At 39.8% G+C, this 20,209-nt stretch overlaps 1 protein-coding gene across 1 annotated transcript in view; it reads left to right on the forward strand.

Annotated features, from left to right (window-relative positions):
* Positions 1-20,209, forward strand: part of LOC136863277 (D-beta-hydroxybutyrate dehydrogenase, mitochondrial) — a 137,326-nt gene that overhangs the window by 82,911 nt on the left and 34,206 nt on the right. Inside the window, exons 5-6 of the mRNA XM_067139662.2 lie at positions 11,046-11,198; positions 11,355-11,522. Coding sequence (XP_066995763.2) covers positions 11,046-11,198; positions 11,355-11,522 — 321 coding nt within the window. The remainder of the gene's footprint in view (positions 1-11,045; positions 11,199-11,354; positions 11,523-20,209) is intronic.

Genomic DNA, 20,209 nt, shown 5'->3' on the forward strand with positions numbered 1-20,209 from the left:
TCCATGGTACATTTGAAAAGAAGCTCATGGCGCGAAACAGTGCATACGTCCGAACAGGTGCACTAACTGTCCTGGTCTTCATACTCCTCGAGATGGAAACAGTCCTATCTCAGAGAGAAGATGATCAAGGAGATCAAGACAGTGGATGGTCTTTCATACCAGGAAGTGCGCCTTGAGCTTAATTCCATGAATATACCTGCCAAGCCGTTAGACTTTAGCGTTGTAGCACAGAGTTTACCAAGTTCGTCATTTCTTCCAGTAACACCTGTCAAGATCTCTGCGTCCAAGGCGGCAGGAGTAAAAGCCCGAAGGTGGGGACCACCCTAACTTCGGCCACAAAGAAGCGTGTGCCGGCGATGACAACTATGCCGGCACGGCAGGGGAGGAAGGCCATGCGAAGTCCTTCTCCTCCAAGAGATCGGCGAAATTCGCTCCTAATCCCCCTCCCAGCCCGTCTAAAATTTAACAAAATGTGGGGAAGAAGGAAGCGTTTCCTAAGCGCTCCCTTACTCCTCCTATGAAAGAAAAAACATGTCGTCCATCTGAAGGGTATGTGTCAGCGTCCCCTCGCAGGAAGAACCCCGCTATCGAAAAGTGTCTAGAACAACACTCGGGCCCCTCCACCCCTCCGAAACCTTGTCCGGCGATGAGGTGATGTAGTTGAGGGTTCATCTCCGTCCTTAGATGGATACATTATTGTTTATTTTAAAAAATGCTTCGCCAATTATAACCTAAAAATGTCCGCACGATAGCCCTGTTACAGTGGAATTGTAATGGTTATGACAGGGACGTTAGTGAGCTGCGCCAGCTGATCAGTCAACTCGTCGCGAGTATAATCTGTATTCAAGAAACTAATCTCAGACCAGTCCATCATAAGGTCTTGAGAAATTTTAGACTGTACTCGAAAGAATGAGGCTATGTCTACCGGGCTTCTGGAGACGTTGGTATCTTTACTCGTTCTAGTACCTACAGCGAAGTGGTTCCTCTAAGAACCAAGCTGGATGCGATAGAAGCACGAGTTTACTTCCTGTCATGACTTCAGTTTGCAACGTTTATTCCCCACCATTCCAGCTTCTGAATATCAATGATGTAGTTGACTTTATAAATAACCTCCGACCGCCTTTCCTCCTCTTAGGTGATTTTAACGCTTGTAACCTGTTATGGGACTCTGAAATGCCTTTCACCAGGGAAATGGACTTAGACAAGTTGATAGGAGAATACACGGGAGCCCACATACTTCAGTGTAGCGCACGGAACCTTTTCTCGCTTCGACTTTAATGTGTGCAGCCGTGCGCTCGTTTTCCTTGCTTCGGTGGGATGTACACGACAACCTCTGTGACACTGAATGCTTCCCCATTGTTCTCACCTTGTTGAAACAGAAATCCATCGAGGCTCCCTGGCTGCTAAAACGTGCTGATTGGCCGAAGTTTGCATCACTAGTTGTCTTTAACGACTCGAATTGCCGGAAGGTTATTTGATTTATATCACACAAGTTATTCTTGCTGCTGCTGAGAAGACCATCCGATATTTTTTTGGACTTCCCAACGAAAACTCGTTCCACGGTAGAACGAAGAAATTCTAGCAATTATAAAAGAGCGACGTCGTACTTATGAACTCTATTAAAAGCAGCCTACTGTGTGCCAGCTTGGTAACATATTGTATAAGAAACACCGCTCTAAGGCTAGGAAAACTTCATGGGAAGGCAATGCGTCGTCCATGACGGCACATTATTCATCATTTTAAGTGTGGACTTAACTTTGACACATTTCGGGAGTACAAGGACCATCCTTTGCACCGAAAATTTCCATTCTATGTAGTATAGTCACTGATCAACCCACGGTTGCTAATCATTTAGCAAGTCACTCCGCGGCTGAGTTTGGTTCGGAGAATTACCATCCTGATTTCCTTGCTATGAATTGGGAGGCAGAACCCATCATCTATGTTATGCTACTCACGCTTCAGAGATTGCAAATGTGTCCTTTTCGGAGTCACAACTCCGGAATGCCTTGACGTTTTGCAAAGACACGGCTCGCGGACCAGATTATATCCAAAACCAGATGTTGAAACACCCCAGCAAAGTTAGCCTAGGCTACCTTCTAGGGTTGTTCAACCTAATCTGGTTAGAGGGTGAGTTTCCGTCTCAGTGGTGAAAGGGGAGAGTAATTCCTCTCCTGGAGCCTGTCAAAGACTCTAAATATGCAGAAAGTAACAGACGTATTTTTTCTTACTAACGCTCTGTGTACACCGCTTGAGAGGATGAATAATCTACTATGTGTGTAATGTCTAGAGAAAAAAGTTATATTTTCGAGAACCAATGTGGCTTTCGAGCTGCTCGCTCCACCACTGACCACCTTGTGCGCCTGGAGAGTTCTATCCAGGATGTTTTCCTTCGAAAACAACATTTGGTGGTTGTGTTCTTCGTCTTGGACAAGGCCTATAACATCACATGGCGTTACGGCATCTTTTGAGCCCTGCATCAGTGGAAATTACGAGGTAACTAGCCGATTTTTATAGCAATTTTTCGTCCCTCCGTGTGTTTCATGACCGAATAGGGAAGGCATATTCGTAATATCAAGTTCAGAAAAATGAAGTCTCTCAGGGATCGGTTCTCAGTTTCACTGCTTGAGATTGCCATTGATTTTCATCCAAAATATCGACGTAAGTGAAAATGTGATTGTATGAAAAGTCCTCATTTCCTCTTATCAAAACTCATACGACCACAAGCGTTCACACATTTAATATTTAAAAATGGCCATACTTAAGCAATAAACCTCTATCAAATATCCCTCTAATCTGTATAGGCTCTATCATAGAGAATACACGGGGAGAAATGTAGCAGATGTTACTTCTTTTTTTGCTATTTTGCTTTACGTCGCACCGACACAGATAGGTCTTATGGCGACGATGGGACAGGAAAGGCCTAGGAATGGGAAGGAAGCGACCGTGGCCTTAATTGCCTGGTGTGAAAATGGGAAACCACGGAAAACCATCTTCAGAGCTGCCGACAGCGGGATTCGAACCCACTATCTCCCGGATGCAAGCTCACAGCTGCGCGCTCCTAACCGCACGGCCAACTCGCCCGGTGACAGCAGATGTTACCAGTTGCCTGGATTGTTACAGTACCCCAAATGCAATTTTACAGTTTTTGGTCTACTATGGTTTTGAAACAAACGTAGAATTTAGCTACGAAGTTAAAATAATATTCTTATTGAATGATTGCAACCCTGAGGTTTTATTTATTTATTTATTTATTTATTTATTTATTTATTTATTTATTTATTTATTTATTTATTTATTTATTTATTTATTTATTTAAGAAGCACAGTGTAATTATTATGAATTAGACTATGAGTAGAAATGCAAGGATAGCAATGGGACTGATTGTATTTGTACTGCTCTCCTACAAATTTTTTGTTCTATAACTTTAGCCCTTTACGCACAACGAAACACTTATTGTTTCTAAAAATATCACAGGTTGCATAAATAAATGCTATTTGATATCTACTGGAGGAGACATGCATATTAAAACATTAGTTTGTGGGTCATGATGACATTTCCTCATCAAAGCGATTTGAAGTGACTGGAATTTCGTTTGTTATCCCACGGGTTAGTTCAATTTTATCAGAGGAGGAGCGTACAAGGCTATATTCGTATCTGAGTCTACACATAACACAAGTCTCATAATATCCTATAGGTCTTAACACTTCTTTATGTGCACTCTATTTAAGGGGAGGTGTTAGCCCCTATACTCACATGTTAAATCGCCATACTTTTTGACCCGTTTTCTCTGGAATCGTTAGCCCCACGTATACCAAATTTGGTATGCTCTTATGGTGATACCTTGTATGTACACTGACTTTGTTTCAAGAAGTTCTTCCTGAATATGAAATATTAAGGCCGATTTTTCAGTAGTACACAATTTTTAGTACATTTTTCATCGAAAATTTATCTGTAACATCCATACAACTGCAAGATGGGAGTTAGGAGTAACTCAGTAGATTCATCATTATGTATTAACAAAAATAATTTTTCTATGATGAGAAGATTCTGAAAAATGGGTCATTTATACAAAAAAATCAGTTTTCAGGAAAATGAACTTAAAGTTTCAACATATATCAGTGCATCCCTGCACCACACTCCGGGTTGTCATCATGATCATCATCATCCTCATCCTCAGTCTTTCTGTTTTGCCTCTTGTGCTTCCTAGATTCCTCAATAAAGTCTTCGATATCCTTATCAGCTCTTTTAATTCTAAATCTATCAATTTCTTTAAGCGCTCTCACAGTGTTTTTGCCGGCTTCAACGTTTAAATGTTTTAAAGCACATATACTGTACTTCGAAATTACCATCATTAACGTTCAATACAGCATCAAATACACAAATGCACACAGTTTCCAACCCAACAAACACATTCTTAGGGATTCGAGTCCACACAACATTGTTCAAAGACTCGTTGGGGTTTTGCGTCTTGCCGTCCAAACCTTTCTTCAGCAAATTTGGATCAGCAAGAGCCCTGTAAACTGGTTTTATGATATCTACAGCTGCCACAGGAAGTGAATGTTCGTGCCTGTATTGATCTCCAGTAACTTGTGACTTGTTATATAAACACCATGATGATTCGCCTTTTGGACAGAGATAATGCTGTGGGTGACTGTCAGTTGAAATTTTGTGGAAGTATGTAGCCCGCACAGCATGTCTCATATTTTCCAAGGAATCCACATTATTTCTGACTGCCGAGCCATAGTAACTTTGAAGAATGTCAATTTCTTTTTCAGCCAGTCTACCCTTTCCTGATAAAACATGCCCATCTTCAATTTTCTTGCCTTTCATATCCTTTCTCAATTTTCTCAGGCGGGAACCCATTATCTTTTGAACGTGTCCTACACATTCACGATTCGCAATACCAATGTCTCAATAAGGCTTGCTCTCTACCACTTTATGAAAACCCTTACTGTCACCATCAGCTAAGTAATTCACATATCGGATGTCGTACCTCTCCAATGACACGTTGAATATAGCTACTGCTCCTGCCGATTCCGTTCCTCCACTTTTGCCATAAAAGTTTCTCCTGCACTCATTCCCATTCATGTGGGATGCTATGTTTTCCTCAGAGTTTTTCAGATTGAGGCATGTCTGCCAGTACTTGGTTAAAATTTCCACATCCAACACTTTACCTGTTCCCATGCTTGTAGCAGATACACCACCATTTAGGATAGTATATCCGCGCTTCTGCCAGGTGCCGTCCAATGCCATAGTGAGATCAGTAGATCCTTCATTCATTTCAATAATTTCCTTTACAGCAGAAGACATAGATTGCACGGCACAACATTTTACAGCACTATTAATGTCCTTATTGTACTTCCTAAATTGTGAAGGAGGCTTCGGTAAATTCAAAACCTCCCATCCTCCCTGCAGCAAATCCCTTGCCTATGCACCGCAATCCATACACAAGTCTTATGTTGATATCATGCACCGAGTTATGTTCTGGAAAGTTGAAAAGGAAAGTTCAGCACTACAGTTTGTACACATGAGAACCAGATTTGTTGCCAGGCCAGCTATCTTTTTACAGTCTTCAACACATTTTATGCTGTTGTCTTTGCACTGTTTACAAATAGCAAAGTCACTGATTGCATTATTCAGCAAATCCAATGATACAACAATATTTACATCGTGTGAATCATCTTCATATTCATACGAGTTCTCAAATGATAATAGTTTACGTCTAGAAGCACTTACAATGGATTTGGGAGTTGTATTTCCAATATCATGATTAGGTGTTTGCTCTAACCTCACATTTTCAAGTGGACCTCTATTATTGCACAAGACAACTTTTATTTTCCCTCGAACACCTTTCCTCTTCTTGAAAATATCCTGTGGTTTTGTCATTTGAAGTAAACACAAAACACACGATATGAAAAATTAAGAACGCGAAACAACGATACCACCACAAAATTTATCACAGATAAACAAAGGAACAAAAGAATAGCGATGTTCGCATGCCTACTAGATGACTTATAGAGTAGCCAACATGTATTACACCAAAAATTAAATGTCTCATAACTCGAAAGCATGAAGCATTTCAGAATTATACAAGGTAGCTGAGGAGCGAATGAAAATGGGAGTGTTACACCTAATGCAGCATGCTTAGTAAAGGTCTGTTTAAACTACTAGGAGGGTCGTTAGACGTAAAATTTTGCCTTGGACACGTAAGTGATGTTACAAGGGACACACACACACCACACAAATTTGGTTTTTGATTTTTTCACCCAATTAAGCTAACACCTCCCCTTAAGTACAATAATGCAACATAATTTTCACACAGTACTACTGTTTCAAATTCCGTTTATTTTGGCTATCGTAGGGGAAGGTGGGGCAAACCGGAGAAGCGGGGCAAAATGTGTTACAGCGCTTATCTCCACGATAAGTGGTGCAATCTGCCGGAATCTTTCAGAACATCGACATCACATGACTATCGCCTGCCATACAACAGTTTGCCACAATTCCTTGCGTGTGTCTGTGTTTCTCTTGGCCACTGTCTAGTATTCTGCCATTATTTTGCATTTATTCAGCACACTTTCATCTCGAGTACGTGGTAATGAGATACATTTATATAGGATGTTGTATTATTATTTGGAAGTGTGCATTTGTGCATTACGAGCTTCTTACGCCGTTACATGCTAAACGTATTTTAATTATTTTTTTCTGTCAAGGCCTGATAACCGTAAAAGTGAGATTGTGGGGCAAGCTGCCCTACTTCATATTTCATTAAAGTTTATTTGTTCTTATGGATTTATCTTTCGGTTGCATGTTTTATAATGGTAAGAGTATATAAAAAGAAGACGAAGAGGCAACAGTGGTCCAATTTATCCATGGAAGATGCAATTCAGGCTGTTGTAAATGGCAGCTACTCAATTTCGCGTGCCCGAAGCATTTTTAGAGCATCACATTAAGAAAACAAGGGAAAATCCGGAATACAATATTCATACAAATATGGGACGCTTTATATGTATTGGTAATGAAGAGCAGAAAGCAGAACATGTATCAATATTTAACTAAAATGTTGTCTAGTTTTCCCGCAAACAAGTCCCATATTTGCTGGAAGAAAAACAAGATCCTCTTCTAAGCATGGCAAAAGCATTAATCGGAAGACTGATTCCGCTCACACTGCAGGCTTAAAACCCTGTGATAACTGTCGCTATTGCCATGATGTATCAGGAGAAGGATGGTTTGCATGCCTGTCATGCAAAAAATGGGCCCACAATTCACATGGAGGAGGTGAGGCAGACGACGAGGATACCACGCACATTTGTGCAATATGTGAATAAAACAGCTGTATTTTCAACTTTCTATGGTATAATAGACATTTAATGTATTTAATTAATTTATTATTTTAAGAGTTGAAATGGCTGGATGTCAATTCTACACATACGTTTGTACTTTCTGACAATGTAATAAATATGTTTAAATATTTTTTTCAATTGGGTTTACGTCGCAACGACTTGTTTGCGGCAAAACTAGACCACATTTTAGTTAAGTATCGCACATGTTCTGCTTTCTGCTCTTCATTACAAACACAAATAAAGCGTCCCATATTTGTATGGCGACGATTGGATAGGAAAGGCCTAGGAGTGGGGAGAAAGCGGCCTTTGCCTGGTGTGGAAATAGGAAACCACGGAAGAACATCTTCAGGTCTGCCGACAGTGAGGTTCGAACTTACTATCTCCAGGATGTAAGCTCACAGCTTCGCGCCCCTGACGGCACGGCCAACTCGCCCGGTATATACAATAAATATAATACTTTTACATTATTTGATAACAAATAATCAGGTCCAAACATTAAGAACCCCGTTTTACCCTACCTTCCCCTACATGGACTGATGTTTCTTAGCTTTTCTTAGTATTATCGAAAGGTGGGATTTCCGCCAAAATTAAACAGTGCTCAGGAACTTCTTGAAGATGTACCCGCAACAATTAAAAATGCGATGGGGAACGTGGTTTCAAATGTGGCACGTTTGTGTGTGTGTCTCAACGGTCTTAAAGAGCGTCAAAAGATTCACGAACTATCACATTGTTATTCATTACTTTGAAGAGATGAAATACGCCGGAGAAACATGGAATCATCGTCCAGATAGTGAAGAAATATGGGAAGAGACTCGACAAATCAAAGTTGTTGTTTACTCTTTATGTGTTACCTAACATTGCGCGTTAAGAACGTCAGTCTTCATAAATTTCTTAAACTTCTTTCGGCATCCAGTTTATTTTCTTAAATTCTAAAGATGAAACAGGTGACTACTGCAGGACCCAGCTTTATCATTATTATTATTATTATTATTATTATTATTATTATTATTATTATTATTATTATTATTATTATTATTATTATTATTGTACCGGGCGGTACACCTCCACGCCGCTAATTTAAAATTTGCGCCAGTTGAAACTCCTCTGCTGGAGGAAGTCTGAACTTTATCTACGCTATTAATTCTCTACTTTCTCAGAAGATGTCACCACGTGGAAAATTTTGAGTTTTTGAACTGTGTCATTTTTTATGTGTTTTTGTTTTGCTTGAAGTAAGAAGTGTGAACTTTCTCTTCTAGAGGACACTACTGAAGATCAACAATAGTGCACCCTAGTGCGAAGTCAAAGAACTATTTTGTTGGAGAAATTTTTATTTCAAATGTTTGTCTTTGCTAAAAAAAATTTCTGTTATTGTTTAAGTTGGCTGTATACCCCTCTCTTTCCCCTTGTTTTGCATTTAACCAATCCCGAATTTCTGTTATTAATCTCTGACCAATCATAGGTATCGTCCCCCAACTTGAATATGTTTCTGTACCCGAGCCAATAAAAAGTTTGTGGGAGGGTGTTTTCATTCCCCTAACGCCTAGAACCTTCCGCGAGAGGATATAAACTGCTGATTTTAGGGTCTCCGGGCCACTTCTGTTCCATCTTTCAGTGTATAAAGTACATAGCAGGAGGCGGGAAGCGCCTCTTTCCTCGGCAGCGGTCATCAATAAGGTAATGGCCGATTAATTAATTCTTTCTTTGCTAGCTCAGCAGTTTAACTCTCGGGGCGGGTGCGAAGCGTTCCTCCATGTAACCTTTTCCTAAAATGTAACGATCTTTTCTTCTATTCTCTTTTAAGCTACATACTGGGATAGAGAGTGCTAACCCTCTCGAGCTCCCACTCTTATTGTTTTGAGGTGAACTTATTTTTCTCAACCTATTCTTCGATAACGTAAAACAAATTGTTCTTTTCTTAAGTCACCTCTTTAGCATGGGATTAGCCCTTGTATTAACGGCCTAGTGCCAAGTAGGTCTTAATCAAAGTGTATTAGGAGTGCAAGATCGCCTCCTCTCAAATTGTTATTTTAGAGGTCATGTAATTGCCCATTTTTATTTAATAGACCTCAGTAGGTTGGGTATTTTACCCCTGTGTCTATGTCCAGTGAGGACAACTTGAAGGTGGAGTTTGGTGTGGCCTGGGAGAGGCTTAAATTTTGAGAGCGAGTGGCTCTTTGAAAATTGAGTGTTGTATGCCTCGTGGAGGCTTTTCTGTGTAATTTGGAGCAAGGGCTCCTAGGTATGAATGGGGTTTTCTTCCCCTCTGTTAAAACTCGTGTTTGGGGTAAAACTGAGCTGATTGCCCAAGCTGTGTAAAATCAGGGCGCGAAGCCCAATTCCTGTAAATATTGTAACTACCCTTTTTGACTTGCTACTTTGTACCTGCCATGCTTGTTATTTCTTGTTTTTGAAAAGAAAATATAACCTTGTTAAATTTTAAATTAATTTTGCTTTCGTAGCTGGAGACCTACTCACACCCGCACCTTCTTTCACCTCTACCTACCACGGAAAACTCCGTAACAATTATTATTATTATTATTATTATTATTATTATTATTATTATTATTATTATTGATACGAGTTTTCCATGGTTCAGAGGGAAAGAAGAGCTGGATCAGAAAATTTTAAATTTAGAATATATTTTCAAAGTATTTTTCCTTTATTTTGACTTGATCATGTTTTTAAAGAAACAACAATTTAACAAACAGTAACAACATACACAATTTAAAATAATGTGTTGGCTAGGGAGGAGAAGCTCCCAATTTACCATACAAGACTTTAAGTCTTCACAGGATCAATAGGTCTTACAAGTATCTTTGGTTAAAGAGGGAGAACAATGAGGCTTCAGCCTTTACGCATGAAGCTCCCATTCAGAGCGAATATCGAACCTTAGTTTGTTTAAAATAGAGAAAGAACCTGGAGCTTCCAAAACAAAGTTACCGAGAGGGTAATCGAACCCTCCCTTCAAAGTTTACATTTCAGAAGTGTCCCGAACCACAATTTCAATTTTCAACGGTCTAATGTACCAAGAAAACACATCAGATACCTCAATTTACTCATAAGAGTTCACATCAGAACAGTGTGGCGACAGTGGGGTTCGATTTACTATCTCTCGGATCGAAATATATAGAAACACAGGAGTCGCTCACACTAAACGGACAAGAAAAGAAAAGAGAAGGTTAATCGAAAGGCCGAGAACGAAATGAAAGTGGTGCTGAACAGCTCAAGCAATCCCGTGACATAACTTGTCAATAAAACGTAATGGGGCAGAAGGCCCGATTACACAGAGGATAAACCACCCTACAAGGTGGTCACATGTTAGTTAAAAGTTCTGCCTACTTTATTGCCGCTACCCCAGCCTCGTCGTAGCCTCCTCCCTTTCTTCGCGCACTCAAAGGTCAGATCAAAATAGATTAGGTTCAAACTCACAGTTTATAAAGGGAAGAGTTGGGTGCAGATTGGTTGATAATGACGTAAACAGGCAGTAGGCTGATTGGCTGCTATTAGTGGCAACTTACAAACAAAAGTTTATCGCCCTGTATGTGCCACACCAATACGGACACAATTCTCAACTAAGTTAAATACAACAGTAGTGACATCTAGCAATGACCCAGTAATTTATGTGGACATAGTTAAGTTCAGATTGCTTCCGTGATACTATTATTATTGTTGTTGTTGTTGTTATTATTATACCATGATTTTCAGGTTTGTGGGGCATTGTAAACAATGCAGGATGGAGCACGTTCGGTCACGTCGAGTGGGTACCGATCTCCATATACAAGAAAATCATGGAGGTGAATGTATGGGGTATGATCCGGGTTACTCAAGCATTTCTCCCCTACATTCGGAAGACTAAAGGTAAGCCATAAGTTATAATAAAGCTTATTTTAAATAGCAAATCGATTGGACGAATTTATGAACGGGATAGCAATGGCTCTTTTTCTCCCAAAGATAACCCATTCTCTTAAACTAAATCTAGAGCAATTTTGTTGGGACTTCTACTGTTTATTTTAGGACGAATAGTGAACGTTGCCAGTGGATTAGGGCGTCAATGTGCCCTGAACCGTGCTCCCTACTGCATCACGAAATACGGTGTTGAAGCGCTCTCAGACTGTCTTCGATTCGAAATGAAACTCTGGGACATCCATGTAGCTATTATTGAGCCAGGAAACTTCGTCAATGGTAAGTGAACGTTTAATAATGTTTTCTTTGCTTGTTTTAATTAAAATATTTCAAACTGGAGGTAAAGTATACCGAACTTTTAAATATACAGAGTATTTAAATAAACATGTGTTACTTTTAGAGGTACAATAATATTATGCAGCGAAACAAGAAACACAGATCCTATAATAAATGCATTTAGAGATATGCGCACATGTTCATAGGAGGTGCTCAATATGCTGATCATTCACGGTAACTCAGCAGAACTCTACGCTGCAGGGAATCACGCTTTCTTTATAACACGCCTGGCTGGTTGCGGATGTGCACACAGACACTGAAGATGCACTCATACAGTGTCTGCAATTCCCTGATCGGTTTCACATATACCAAGGACTTCATGTGTCCCCATAATCAAAAGTCTAAGGGCCGGTTTCATCAACGTGGGTTAAACCTTAACCCCAAGTTATACTAGGTACAGTTTTAAGTCTGAACTTTACTATTCATTCTGTTTCATCATGGACGGTTAACTTTAACTCTAGGTTAAGGCCGGAGTTAAGTTAACCCCTCCTTTAACCTGGGTTAAACTGTTAACTCGAAGTTGAAAGCAAAATAGCCGCCATAAATCAAGCGTTTGATGCATAGTTGCTTTATTTAGATTTGTTAAATTGTGTTCGTAACAGAAATAGGTCTATAATAAAAAGGAACGACTTTCAAAATCTCTCTGAGGAACAATTTCTGAAGAGCCACAGACTGTCAAAAACTGTCGTCAGTAAAGTCGTCGATGAAATTCGCGAGAGGTTAGAATACACAGCTGACCGAAGCAGGTCTCTTTCTCCTACAATGAAGGTATTGATTGAATTTAGGTTTTATACCACAGGGTCGTTTCATATAATTCTCGGAGACAACAACAAGGGTTATTTTTCTGTCAGTTGTCAAGTAATCAGTGATTCTAACCTCAAAATTCGTTATATAGTTGCAAGATGGCCTGTAACGGGGGCAATGATATTAAATTTCCCTGCTATTTTTTCCCATGTGTCCTCCTTTTCTTTTAATTTTACACCGTCAGTCCTCTTGCACTCTATAATGTTTTGGTACTGGGTGGTTAACTCAATAAGTAACAGGTTTTTTCGCAGAAAATTTCGTGCCCCTATTTCTCTTCTGAACTTCTTCCATTTTTCGATCACTGCAATCACTTCTGTCACGGTCACAAAATAATAATATCCACCACGGAACTGAGGAAGCAAACGAAACATTGCGCATGAAATAAAGAAAAGAACCACGCAAGAAGTGTGTTCATAATATCTGATTTTTAATCACTGCCTCCTTGATTGGTACGGCAGCTGTTTCCGGCGAGGGTTAATACGATGTTCAGTCCACCAAATCAATCAATACAGATCTGCATTTAGGGCAGTCGCCCAGGTGGCAGATTCGCTAACTGTTGTTTTCCTAGCCTTTTCTTAAATGATTTCAAAAAAAATGGAAATGTATTGAACACCCCCCTTGGTAAGTTATTCCAATCCCTAACTCTCCTTCCTATAAAATAATATTTGCCCCGACTTGTCCTCTTGAATTCTAACTGTATCTTCATATTGTGATCTTCCCTACTTTTAGTTAACCGTCTGTTAGTTAACCCTCTGCTGAAATAGCATGGTAAAACGCGTGACTCGTAAGAATGAGTTAAAATATTAACCCTAAGTGTTCAAACCCAGGGTTAGAGTATATTTATCCCACATTGATGAAACCGGGCCTAAGGGATTAAGGTCAGGGGAATGAGCAGGCTAAGGTTTAGGCTCTCCTCAACCAATCCAGCATTCCTGAAATGTCAGCGTTCGGTTTTCATGCACATTATGTACAAAGTGGGCCGGTTTGCTATCGTGCATGGAGCATATCTGCAGCCTTGGCTGACATGCCACGTCCTCCAGTAAGATGGGCAACACATTGACTAGAAAGTCATGATAATTAGCCCCATTTAATAAGTAAGCTCCTGTATATCTATCGTCGGGTGGCATTGTCGTTGGCTTTTCACCAAAGCGGCCCAATTTCGAATTCCAGCCAATGCACTTGAGGCTTTTGAAAGGAAAGGCATGTCCAAGTGCTTCAGATTACACGTTGAACTGTAGGTCCTGGTAGCTATAACAATATCATGACCTATAACGAATATTTTCCCCAATTTGTCTTCTTGAATTCAAACTTGGTTTTAATCTACAGAACGCCTGCCCATATACAGGGTTGGAGTCAGGAAAGGCATTCGACTGAAAGACTGGGTCAAATCCACATGTACGATATAGATCGGCCCCGTGACACCACAAGGGAGTGGAAAAAGCGGCGGAGAAAAATAATGCATTTCACTAACTCAGCCAAAGAACGATGCTAACTGCAATATTTCTTTAGTTGTTTGAGGTAATGTAACTTTCCGAGGAAATGAACAACTGTCCTGTTTCCAAATTTAATTTTTTTTTTTGCTATTTGCGTTACGTCGCACCGACACAGATAGGTTTTATGGTGACGATGGGACAGGAAAGGCCTAGGAATGTGAAGGAAGCGGCCGTGGCCTCAATTAAGGCACAGCCCCAGCATTTGCCTGGTGTGAAAATGGGAAACCACGGTAAACCATCTTCAGGGCTGCCGACAGTGGGATTCGAACCCACTATCTCCCGGATGCGAGCTCACAGCTGCGTGCTCCTAACCGCACAGCCAACTCGCCCGGTCCCAAATTTAAAGATCCAAGGTGGATTTATTATTTAAAATAGCATAGAATGGGGGTATTGTTCGTTTATGGAAAGATGAATTTGGACTGATTGATCGTACGCCGATGTGGAGCCCTTCTTTGTGGAAATCGTTCAGCTTAAAGTAAAATCATGTCCAAATATTCCCTCGATGTGAACTGTGCCATACTAAGCGGTTTGTGTTCACTGGCTACATACTAGCAATATCCGAGTCGTAAACATTACGTACAGGTCACTCCTCCCCTCCCAACAATGCTGCTGACCTTGTACACTGTACCTTCATCGTAGCTGCGTTGCCCCGTGTACTTTGCTACCATTAAGTCACAACATTTTAATTCTTTTGCCGTTAAACACATCGAGATGCAAGATAAATAACCAATACTCATTTGTTCTGACATTTATTTATTTATTTATTTATTTATTTATTTATTTATTTACTTATTTATTTATTTATTTATTTATTTCCAAAGGGTCTATACAGAGGTCACCTCCAACTTAGACCCTGTGTTGTTAGTAGCGAACAAAACAAATATACAGTTATAATAAACAAATATGCTGTGATAGGTAAAGTAGACCCTCCACGCAGCGACCACTGCCCGGTGGGGCCCGGAGTATTGGGCCCTCCACGCAGTGCTCACTGCGTTTTGGAGTCTGGAGGTTACCAGATAATCGGCGTTTGCCAGGAATCACGAGGCTACTGACGATGTTGAAAGGATTTTGAAATAGTAGGAATAACCGCTTTCACCAGCAGTGATAACCGCTGGATGGAGCCTGGCGATTAACAAAGACGAAGAATAGTGTAGAAGGAAAGATTATGGAACCGTGTGTAGGCCTACTTCTACACTTTCATCTGACCCCGTCCGCGTTTCTGGTAGCAACTTGCCACTCCACGCTGACGTTGTCAAAACTTTGTAATTCGCTGAGTGCCAATCAACTACTAACCTACTTATGCTGGCCACTTCTCTGTTTACATTCCAGACCACCTATGCGTTTGCTTAATTACATCATACGATACCTTTCATTTTTCTTAAACACAGTTTTTTTACTGCACATAAAAACTTATTCAGGTTCCATTGGTTCACTATCCACACTAAAATTTTTGTTCATCATTTTGCTTGCAGATTTCTTGTTGTTTCAAGCTAAGAAACAATGCCCTCAATTTCTCAGTCCCTTTAAAAGAGTCTAGTAAGTGCAAGTCATCAGCCTTTTCCTCACATAGGGTACACTGTGATCTCTCTTTGCTCCTAGTCAATCCTTTGTTTCTGTACAATCCCATCGGCCACCATAATAGCCCGCCTTTCAACCTTCCATTAGCGAATCTTATGTTTAACTTAGAGGTTTGGAATACCTTATAGAATAGACTGAGCGAAGGCTTTTCCCTACATTCTTCTAACCATTTTTGCATTTGTATATCCGTAATTCTCGTTATAATGGCTCTCTGGCTTCTGCTTTCTTTTCCCTTCGATATATCTCGCCAAGTATATCCCATACCCAGATTCTCAACATAGGTTTTAATATCTGCCAGCCAACAATCATAATACATTTCTTTCAATTCTTGTTTGAATGACTCCTGCAGCAAAATACCACATCTTCCCCGTTTAAGTCTCATCCAATAATTCAATACTCTTTTAACGCGTTCCACCCCTTGATTATCTCCGCATATTATTAATGCCCCCACATTAGCTGTACATTGCAGTAATCTCATAATTGTCTTACTGAATTTGTGTATGATTTGGTTTAAACTGGCCCTTTTCCTTTCCAGCCCCCATAATTCTACCCCATATAGAGCTCTACTTAGTACTAATACCTTTACCACTAATCTCAGTACCAATAGCCACTAGAATTTTTACTGCTGCGAGAGCTGCAACCCCTCTCAGTTTACACCTCTGGATGGGATCATCCCATCATCCCACCCTCCTATGCTATTTAGCAGCAATCCTAGGTATTATAATCTCTCTACTTCATCAATTATTTCCCCCTTTATCATCCATTTTCTTCCTCTTTTCGTCCTCTTCCCCTTCCTTATAATCATCACCTTCGATTTGTTACAATTAATTTTTAATGAACACTTATTTGCATATTCCGCTAATTTATTCATACTTCTTTGCAATCCCCCCTTGTTAGAGTCATTAACAATATATCACCCGCGAATATCAAACCTGGAATCTCTATATTGTTCACTGCCGGCACAGCCCAATTTTCTCCTCCGTGCCCATCCAGTATATCATTTATAAATAATAAGAATAATATAGGCGATATTTTTGCATCCTTGTTTTAGACCCACCTTGCACTCTATCGGTTTGCTAATTAAATTTTCCTCTAGTTTGACACTGCTATATACTTTCTGGTATAACTCAGCTCGCGAGGTGAACGGACGTAGTGCTGGGCATGTGAAAAGTATAGGAGTGTGTTAACATGGGAGTTTCAATTGATCAATACAGGTGTACTATAGGCAGATGGGAGGGCAGATGGAAGGTGAAATCATTTCAAATGGTGAAAAACAGTCTTAACATTACACAAATAGTATTTTCATTAGTGGTGGTGATGGTGCTACTAGTGATCGGTGGAGTGGAGCTAAACCCTGGCCCTGGGCTGTCATGGGAAGATATTAAGAAGCTCAAGGAGGCCATGCAAGAATACCAAGCGGAGAAGACCAAGGAAATGTTAACGGAACAAAAAATGAATTCAAGAATTTGAAGACATTCATACAATCAGAACTCAATGATATCAAAGAGAGCGTACTGCAGAATAAGAACGAAATAGATGGAATGAGGACGAAAGTACTGGAACTAGCAGAAAGGTTAAGGAACCTCGAAGAAAAGGAAAAGGCACGAGCGAAGGAAGATAGGAAGAGAAACATAATAATCTACGGGCTGGTAGAAACAGAAAGAGAGAACTTTAACGATTTGTTAGACAGAATACTTTGCCTAATCAGGGAGAGTTTGAAGGTCGAGTGCAACAAGACTGATATCGATAGTACCTTTAGATTAGGAAGGAATATGGGGAAAAGACCAGTGAAAGTATGTTTGGTATTTAGTTTGAACGCTCGAAAAAGTTTGGAAAACACGAAAAATTGAAGGGCAAAAAAATATGGATTAAGAAAGAATTGGACCAAGAAGAAATGGAAAATATGAGAAAATATGTTTTCATCAAGGGAAGACGCGGCACTCGGGCCTAAAAGCATTTATCCTTGGATGAAAACTTATAATAGTGGCCGATTCTTGGAGCAGGATATGGACTGTTAGTCATCTCCGCGAGCTGGGACATTGCCCTGATGCGTCAGCTATGCGGAAGGCCAGCGGTCTAGTGAGTGACGGCAGTAGATCCGAGTCAGCAGGTGTGTGTGGCAACCAACAAAGCAGGGTCAGTGAACTGGATGACGCGGCGATCGAAACCAGGCATCACCAACTCAGGAGATTAACTCAAGAAGAAGAGGTGATCCCTAGGATATAAGACATCACAGGGAGGAAAGAAACGTAAGCCAACATTAAATTTGAAAGACATTTGGACAAAAAAAAAAAAGGGCTGACAAGGTCTGAGGAAGCTAGGGGGTTAGAAGATGAAATGGTTAGCTCCCCAAGTGGATCCATTATGGTTAGAGAAAGCACGAATGACGAGAAGTAAGGCCTTGGCGACATCAGATATACCCACGAACAAATAACTAGACTGGGTCGTGGGATTAATAAATATCGAGGGTATATTAAGCAAACTGGGAAATGATGAATTTATAGATCTAATGAGGGATAGTGAGATTATTAGGATAGTTGAGACTTGGTTGTCGCCTAGCAAAAATGTGCAAATGCCACGTTTTAAGGTCTGGAGTAGAACGAAACATAAATGGAGTCTGAAATGGCGTTACCCGGGAAGGATATCAGTGATCGCAAAAGACGAAATATGCAAGCGCTATGGGAATCAGGATATGAGGAAATGAGTTGGGTAAAAGTAAAGAAAGGAAACCAGAGTGGGAGAGAGATTTTCATTGGTTTTGGTTACAACCACCCATCGGGGTCCCCGTTTGAGAAGAAAAACTTCTTTGAAGAGCTTATTGATGTTGTAAACCAGATTAAATTAGGACATGAAGAAGCGGAAATAATTATAATGGGTGATTTCAACGCAAGGGTTGGCTTAAATAATCCGTTATACAATAAAGAAACTGATGAAATATTGATAGAAAGAAGAAGCAAAGACAAAGAGTGTAACAAAAATGGAGAGAAATTACTGGAAATGTGTGCGATAGAGGAATTGTGCATCTTGAATGGGGGCTGACCGGGGCACGAATCAGGTAACCTAACATACATAGTCGAGTTAGGAGGGAGTGTTATAGACTTGGTGTTGGCATCTGGAGAGGCTTTAACTTATATTAAGGACATTCAGGTAAAAGATTGGACAGCGTCTCATCATTTCCCAGTTGCTATTCGATTACTGAGAGATGAATGTAAACAAGAAGGTAAACAATATTTCAACTACGAACAGAGACAATTAGTAAGATACAGGTGGAGTGAGGAACAGAGATACGAATGTAGGGACTACTATAGGGGTAAAAACTTTGAAATTTTGAAGATAGGTATTGAGTATATGATAGAGGATAATAACATAGATGAGGCAATAAAAATGCTTGAAAGATCAATAGAAGTAGCTGATAAGGAAATGGTTGTGAGTAAGAGAAAGCAATATAAACAAAATGTATGGTGTGCTGAGGAGTGTAAAGAAAAGAAAAATCAAGTGATCAAGGCATTGAAAATGTAAAATGAGGGATCTCAGGATTTACGAGCAGATTTTTGTAAAAAGAGGAAGGAATATAAAGATTTAATAAGCAAAAAAGGAACTGGCAGGACAAAGAGGCAAAATTATTACGTAAGTACTGTAAAGAAAATGAAACTAAGAAAGTATGGAAAATAATTAGCACAATATGTAAAGATTATAAAAGCTGTAATCAAGTAAGCATATCGAATGAGGAGTGGTTAATGCATTTCAAGGGGTTATAGGGGTAAAGACACATGGGAAAGGAAGAAAAATGAGACTGGTATACTGAGATATGTGGAGTTTACTCTGCCTGTACTAGACGATATAATAACCACAGATGAGGTACTAGATACATTGAAAAAAGGGAAGGGCGGAACATCAGGTGCTGCTAATGGAATTACGTATGAATTTTGGAAAGAGATAGGAAATAACAGCCAGATTCTAGAAATAATAACTAAAATATTTAACAAAATCTTTGATGGCAGAAAAATTCCCAGATCTTGGCAGGAAGGAGTAATTTGCCCGATATATAAAAGAAAGGGGGAAAGATTGAACACGAACAACTATAGGGGTATTACCTTGTTGGATACACTCAGTAAGATTTACACCGGTATTTTAGCTAAAAGAATTATGAAATGGGCAGAAGATTACTCTATACTCTCAGTGTACCAATCAGGATTCAGGAAAAGAATGAGAACTACAGACAATATATTTATAATTAAAACATTAATAGATAAATACATAAGGAGGAAAGGTGGTAATTATATATTGCAGCAATAGACCTACAAAAACTTTTGATTCGGTTAGCAGACGGGTGGTCTTTGCAAAGCTGGCTGGAATAGGGATGTCAAATAAAATGATTAAAGCCATAGAAGAATTATACGCAAAAGTGATATGCTCGATTAAAGTTAAGGGAGATCTAATGGTAGGCAGGATACACTCGAATATTGGACTTAAGCAGGGATGTAAACTATCACCAATTATGTTTTGGCTTTTTATTAATGATGTAATGGAATGTCAGGGGAAGGAGGATAGGACAAGCCCTTCCTTAAACAACAAAGAAATTCCTGGCCTAGTCTTCGCAGACGACATCCTGCTGCTCTTACTAACGACAGTCGGTGTGCAAAATAGTCTTAAGAAAACGGCCGAATACTGTAGTACATGGAATTTGAAAATAAATATCAAGAAAACAAAAGTAATTGTTTGTAAAATAGGAAATAAATTAAAGAGAAACGAAAG

Source organism: Anabrus simplex, chromosome 2 (genome assembly GCF_040414725.1).
Source record: "Anabrus simplex isolate iqAnaSimp1 chromosome 2, ASM4041472v1, whole genome shotgun sequence".
NCBI classification, from domain to species: Eukaryota; Metazoa; Arthropoda; class Insecta; order Orthoptera; family Tettigoniidae; genus Anabrus; species Anabrus simplex.